The sequence below is a fragment of the Anticarsia gemmatalis genome, chromosome 6 (genome assembly GCF_050436995.1).
Source record: "Anticarsia gemmatalis isolate Benzon Research Colony breed Stoneville strain chromosome 6, ilAntGemm2 primary, whole genome shotgun sequence".
NCBI lineage: Eukaryota > Metazoa > Arthropoda > Insecta > Lepidoptera > Erebidae > Anticarsia > Anticarsia gemmatalis.
The window spans coordinates 8,181,978-8,189,688 of NC_134750.1; the positions used below are offsets into that span (position 1 = coordinate 8,181,978).

General features: G+C 32.6%; 1 protein-coding gene across 2 annotated transcripts; it reads right to left on the reverse strand.

The window, feature by feature from the left end:
* Window positions 1–287: 287 nt before the first annotated feature.
* LOC142973669 (juvenile hormone esterase-like) lies at window positions 288–6,681 on the reverse strand. Of its 2 annotated transcripts, XM_076115614.1 has the most exons (7): window positions 6,519–6,681; window positions 5,822–5,914; window positions 4,286–5,552; window positions 3,714–3,793; window positions 3,425–3,585; window positions 1,091–2,382; window positions 288–581 (listed from the first exon to the last, which is right to left on the reverse strand). In XM_076115614.1, exons 5-7 carry the CDS (start codon window positions 3,572–3,574, stop codon window positions 368–370), a joined length of 1,656 nt encoding a protein of 551 aa, XP_075971729.1. In that variant the 5' UTR covers window positions 3,575–3,585; window positions 3,714–3,793; window positions 4,286–5,552; window positions 5,822–5,914; window positions 6,519–6,681; the 3' UTR covers window positions 288–367. The 2 variants fall into 2 exon arrangements, with proteins under 2 accessions (XP_075971729.1, XP_075971731.1); XM_076115616.1 differs by lacking the exon at window positions 3,714–3,793.
* Window positions 6,682–7,711: the final 1,030 nt, after the last annotated feature.

The window sequence follows — 7,711 nt, forward strand, 5'->3', positions numbered from 1 at the left end:
TCTATCCCTTTACTCTCGTAGCCCGTTGGGACGACTAAATCTACTCCAGCAGAGGCCTTCAACCTTAAATTCTTAATTTAAAAGAAATTCTTGACAGAAAAGATTAGAAAATACTTCTTTGGCCCGACCTAGAATTCGAGCCAGAGACCTCTACGCTCATGCACTATCGAATGCGCCACAGAGTTAAGGAAGACAGGTATGGTTGGATCCTATATTAGTTAGGTGTTTTTTTAATCATGGTTGACATTGTGAATGGTTAGTCTTAGTCAATAAATAAATATTCTACATAATTATAAGTAACCTCATATATTTTCAATTAACATATTATTTCGTAGAAACCTACAATCTAGGTAATGTATAACAAAATTTACCAAGATACTCCAATGTCATTGAAGTATACCAGAGCTCTTAAGAATTTATGTTCTTTGTGCAGTTTGTCCCAAAATTTCATTCTTTCATAGAAAGGATTTCTGCCCTTAGTAAGTTCAGTCCCTATACTTAAATAATTTAATTTGTCTTGATTTTCAACAGGATCCCAAGTTATTTGTAGTAAAGGGTCATCAGCGTCAGGTGTTGGATTTCTGGAACAAAATATAAATGCCCAATTATACTCTGCTCATAAATAATAGTTTCATTATTTTTTTATTCCTATATTAAAATTTCAAGTTTTATAGTAGACACAAAATAGTTCTACCTGCCCACGCACAAAATAATGGCTGGACTTTTTCGCAAAAAAATCTGCATTCGGTTTTGAACATATATTATAAATTAATATATATAGGATAATAGGATTATATTATGACAAATAACGATTTTTGACTTTTATTTTACAACACGTAACACTAAAGAAAATAGGGTGTTTTAAGAATAAATCTATTTGCGAACGAGTCCAAAGTACATACTTAACATTTTTGCAGAGTGAGGAATGTTAAGAATGAGACCTTTTACGAATAAGCAGTTCTGCGACTAGGTCTGTTTTTGGACATGTGCCTTTATGCAAAAAATCTATAAAACCATAAAATATGGTATTCGTTTTGTAATAGTTTACACAGATTTCACCTCGAAATTATACAAATAAAATCATATTTACCCAGTTTTAGCGAAATTGGTCCACATTTTCACTATTCTTTTGGTCGTGGTTACAGAATCTCTACTGCCTTTGGAAATATCTGGCATTTTTATACCAAACACGAAAGGAATTTCTGCGCAATGCCCAATAAAATCGACGAATTCTACATCTTTTGGCAACGACCATTCACCAGCGTAGTTAACAATATAGTAATAGATTGGGCATTCGGGTGCAACTTGAGAGTGGAGTCTTATAGTTTTATTAACATAATATGAAAAATAATAGTCGCTAATTAGTTGCAAGTATTGTGTTCTGGTATCCTCTCTTAAGTGCTCCTCACCACCCAAATAAAATTTTAGTAGTTGGTGGCCTATATTTTTCGACAATTTATCTTCGCCTGCTAACGATCTTGGTACAAGGAGACAAACATTTTCGTTAATCTTTTCGAAATCCGCATAATCTTTATTCATAAATTGCAGAGAAGCGCCTTCAATATTATTACTACCAATTACAAGGGGCACTTTATTATAATTGCCAGACTTCATAATCAACAGTGGACTTTTGGTAATAAATGCAGGTTGACCTTCTAAGTCTACCTCTATGCATGGTTTAAAAATAGCATCAATAACATCACTGTTGACTGCTTTATGCTCCACTGACATCTTTTTAAATGCAGTCATGATATCTAACGCAGGAATAGAACGTAGTTCTTCCACTATCTCCACTTTCGAAGATTTTTCTATGCCTAAATATTTAGCTAGTTCCACTACTGGTTGACATGGATTTTTTGCTAAGGACCAATTGTTCAAAGCACTTGCACTTTTGATTATAGCTTTGTGAAAAAGCCCCGTGGCCATCGGTGAGAGCATCATATAATGAACTATAGCTCCACCAGTAGATTTTCCGAATATCGTCACATTATTCGGGTCCCCTCCAAACACGCTTATATTTCGTTGAATCCATTTTAAGGCCATAATCAAATCTTTTAATCCACAATTTCCGGGTGCTGTGTAGTCATTTATAGAAAGAAAACCAAAGGGTCCTAATCGAAACCCACATCTTACAAATACAACTTCTTGATCATTGACTAAAGCTGGATCAAATATGTTATCGATATAGAAGGCGAAGCTATAGCTTCCTATCCAAAACATAACCGGCATTAGTTCCTTAGGCTTTATATTTGGTGTGGAAACTTCAATATAGAGGCAATCTTCTGATCCAGTTATCTCTTTGTTGATTGAAGAACATATAGGCAAAGGTGCATCCTTGGTGCAATTCAAGACATCTTTCCAAGGTTGAATGGGAGAGGGTGGCTGTAAAACCAATATTTTATTATTAACATTTTTTTTATGTAAGTCTGGCCTTGAATACCTATTTAATTTCCTCTAAAATTCTACAAGGCACTTACCACAGCAATCAGCACTAAACTTACCTACATGAAACCTAGCTAACATGCATCATTGGTTGTAACTCTATTAAACTCTATCATGAATATACATGCAGTTATTAAGTTAAAAAAACAAACTTTATAAGCTAAAATCCAGACCTGCAATAGTATTGTGCTCTAATACATAAAAGAATATTTGAAGAATGACTAATTATAAAAATGACATCACTAAAAGTATGACTTATAAAATACTACAGCTTAATCATTACTGGGATTAATAAATTTAAAAATAATTTATAAAAACTATAAATATTTTTAGTTTATGTTTCTATGATATCTTATGCAGAAAATTCTTCAAATAATATTAAATGTAACAGCACATTAGCAAACTAAGTTGGTTAAACAAAATGCTCAACTCAATAAACTAGTGTGCCTTAGAGACACTTTTCAACAAAATCAATAAAGTCCACTATGGCTTTTAAAATGCTCTGCCATACAAACAAACAATATTCTCTCTATGAAAAAAATATAAAATTGACTGTGAACAAGCATAATAAATAATTGAGAGCTAGGTTATTACAAAACATAATTTCATATGATGAAGATTAGCCACTTTCATTCAATATATTAAGAACTTCACATTTCAATTAATAAAACCTGTCTCTGTTGCTCTGTTGCCAATTCTGTCTTCAAAATTCAATGGTGGCTAAGGATGCTTAACAGAATTCCTCATGATATTCAGTCAGCTCTGCTCTGGCCAACAACACTGACATAAAATAAATTAAAATGATGGTTAAGATTTTTTATTTCTAATCATATAGACACCTGTTGATAAATCATCCCTAACCTGTTGCTCTTCTACAGGTACTACAGGATAACTTGTCTCCACATTATTCAAATGATTTTAATTACAACATTGTTGTCCTGTGCAATGTTTGGATATCAGTAAAGATGTACATTTAACTTACCAAGAATCTCAAGCTGCCAACAGGAGGTTTAGCATAAGGAATACTTTTGAAAGTATAGTAAGAACCCTCATCTCTTTTGTCAACATATCCACAGATTGGGCCATCTTTTGTCTCAACAATACATTTAAGATCTTCTGGTATCGAAGCCATTTTAGTTGATTCTAAAAATATAAAATGGATTTTTAATTAAAACAGAGAAGCTACTGGTACTAGATTATATAATATTATGTACTTGGGTATTTCAAATAATCAATTCCAAGAAAAAATAACAAATGAACAATGTGTTTACCTATGACTAGTCTTGTTTTCTATAAAATTTTATTGTTTCATGATACCCGGCATGCAGTATATCCTTAAAGACACTGGTATCTGATGAAGAGAGGTGTGAATTTGTTAAATTCAAACTAGTCTAGTAGTCAAGCCCAAACATATATTATGTTTGGGCTTTTGTAACCATAACAATACCTGGCCTACTCAATAAAAGTCATCATCCTAAATAATAATATGGACATGTCATCTAACTCAATGGCTATTTATATAAACAATCAGTTAGAAACAAGTAAGTAAATGCTGGGGTGCCTATAATTAATTAAATATTTCACAATAAAAAGTAATAACTGATATCATTTGTCAGAATTGAATAATTTGGCTAGAATACTGCAAAATAAAATAAAATAAACAATACGGATATGGCGCAATTTTGACCTAAGAGAGGCCTTGAGCTCTATATAGGGTTTAATCAAATGTCGATACATAACTGAAGGCTAAACAGTTGTTTTAGGAAGTTATGTTATGTAATATATCTAAAAACTAAGCATCACAAATAGATACACTTAAAAATGATATGATGAAATTACTAACCACAACTTATATTTTTGCCACACCAAGTTACAAATTAGGTGAGGTATTTGCAGACGTTATCAAAGTTATCAGTTCTCATGCAACAGCAATGGTATCAAAACAACTTTTATTATTATAACCAGCAGCAAATATCTTATTTATTACGTCGTCACAATATAGAATATTCAGTTAAATTATTATCAAACATGAAATGAACAAATTTTAAGTACTTATTAGATCTTTTTGAACTAATTTGGATACCGTATTTTAGCTACCTGCTCACAATATCTTTGTCATTGATACAGAATAAAAATTGACATTGACACTGACAGTTCGAATGAATGAATTAAATAATTAAAACAATGTTGCTATTCTACATAGAGATATATTATATTATTAAATAAAATTGTAAGAATCATCATTTATACATGCTTATGGCACTAAATATTTTATGTGAAAGTTATTATAAAGTAAGTGCACTTCTCACTTAATAATTTACTGTTAATGTAATTTATTCTCATATCTGGTAACTTCCTATAACATATTGCATGCTTTAACTCGTAATGGAATTTAAAACTCGATCAAAAAAATTAACAGAGTTAGAATATAAACAAAGAACTGTCTGGTTTTCTGTTCGTGCACGCTAATCTCCAAGAGTACGGGCCGAATTTGAAAAACAGTACAAAATAATTAATTTTTTGCCATGTGACCACAGCGCGCACATCACAACACAACTCAGACTAAACATGGTATCGTATGATACCTTTAAAATTCTGAACCCCTGAAAAACCTGTTTATTATTTAAGAAATATTTTGTTTAGTTTTTTTTAAATAGCTGATAGGAATCGATCGCCTCATTTAGGTAACGCCCCCCATTTTATATGCACCTGTTAGTATCCCCCACGATAGCTACAGCGCCTACCAAGGGGCGGTACCGCCCCTGTTGGAATGGGGAGCGATTAGCCAGGACGACATAAATAGTTTCTTAAATTAATTTCTTCTTTTTAAGAATTTTAATGACTTTTAATATTATAATTTTGTTTGATCAATTTCTCGATCATAGAATTCCGGTAACATATTCTTGTCTATTGTGACTTTCCCGCAATATTGTATCTTTTTAATTAAAGCCCTTCTCAACTCTTCTTCATCTCTTGCTAGCATTTCTTTAAAAGCGAAAGTGGTTAACATGTTTGCAAAAAACTTTTTGTTATTTGTAAATTTTGGGCCAAGCCCCACCGTAGTTTTTGAAGGGTAATTCACGAAGCGCTTCAGGTCCTCCATCAGATAACTAAAATATAAAAAAATCTTTGTAACGCCTATATACCTATTTCAATGTCTAAGAACTACGAACGAACTATATCCAGAGAGTCTTTTAAAATGACATTACCTACTTCACATGCTTGTAATAGCAGCCTGACGATGAAGATCTGCGACATTGATAGTATATTTTGAAGTCCGGAAGGAAAATTAAAAATAGGGACGTCTGGGTACTTAGCTCAAAAGATGATTATTTCATACTACACATAAGTTACTATTTTCAGCTAGTACTGTACTTACTGTTGATTAGGCATTGGAGAATAGACGCAAGAAAAGAACATGTAGCTGTAATTATTCAATGTGTTGAGTGCAGACTGCTTTACTTCGTTATACCTAAAAAGAAGAGTAGTTACAAAGAAGTCACTAATTTTTTTTTTATAATATTCCTTTAATTTCGAGGATGGTTCATAAGGAGAGAAAAATAAAAACATGAAAATATGCAAACAAATACATTAAATTAAAGAATCAACCATTTGGCGGCATGAAGTTCGCCGGGTCAGCTGGTTTAAAATAATTATACTAATTAGTGTTGAAAAGTACAGAAACTATGACATATTCTATTACCCATATTAAATTTATTTGTTTTCCCTATTACTGTCTCACTGCTGGACAAGGCTTCCTCCCGAACGAGACAGGGGTTAGGCCTTGAGTCCACCACGCTGGCCAAGTTAGCGTTGGGGACTTTGCATGCCCTCAAGAAATTTACAATTTTTTAGGCATGCAAGGTTTCATTAACATGTTTTCATTCACAGTTAGATCGTTAGATCAACTGATAGTTAGTTCTCATACACATCATATCCAAAAGTCATTGGTGTGTTGACGGGTTCGAACCCATGACCACTTGCGTGGTATCTATTAGTTGGTACCTCCCGCCAACTAACACCACCCAGCGATTACTGCTGTCATGATTACCAGGGTTTTATAGCTTTTTACTTACTTTGATAATGGACAAGATATGCGACGTATGTGGAATGATAATAAAATAGTCAATCGAAATAGCTTTTTATTATGAAACATGTTGTACACTTGCAAAAATACATATTTTTATTAAAAAAATAACCCATAATAGATTATGATATCGATAAATAGGCGATTTCAATTTGTAAACTTATTCTATGGTTTAATGTTAATACAATAAAAAATGTACTTCATAGGCAAATATAATTTTTATTTCGTATAGAAAATACAGTAACAGGAAGCTATAAAAATCATATGGTATAAAATACCTACGATACATATACGTAAGGTCGGTTCAAAATGTTCCAATATTAGTTTTCATTAAACATCCCCTTTCAAATAAATATATTAAAACGAGAACAGGATATATTTGTTATTTTTATTAGTTTAGTAATTTTAGTAAAACCACACATTATACTGGCCGCATGAATACTTATAGACATTTTTTATGCATCAGTTAACCTACCTACCTACTTTTAGAGAATGTGCCTATTTAAAAACTTTTTTTATTAAAATGGCATCCTGGCAATCTCATTCCACTCGTGTTTAGATTTATTATTATGCTAGTACTGCAATAGAATGAGTGCAGTAGCTAGATCTTAAGATTTACAGATTATTTCTAAGATTTACTTTCCCTTGTAAGCATAATTCTGTAATGTTCTGTGATTTGATTTCAAACTTCTACTATCAAATATATTCAACTAGCTGACCCGCGCAACTTCGCTTGCGTCACATAAGAGAGAATGGGTCTTGTAACACTTTTGACTGTTACTCTGCTCCTATTGGTCGTAGCGTGATGATATAAATACTTAATGCTTTTTTTTCACGAAATATATTCTCAAAATTATTTATATCTCAATATAACGAAATCGCGCTAAGGCATATCCGCCATTAAAACAGTTGCCATGACAACGGAATTTTGTTAATTCAGTGTCATTATAATATTGAATATTCGCGACTTCGGTGGCGAAACCTGAATTTTCCCGGGAAATGCGTCATTTTCCCGGGGTAAAAAGTAGCCTATGTCCTTTCTCGGGTATCAAAATATCTCCACTCCAAATTTCATGCAAATTGGTTCAGTAGTTTAGGCGTGATTGAGTAGCAGACAGACAGACAGACAGACAGACAGACAGACAGACAGACAGACAGACAGAGTTACTTTCGCATTTATAA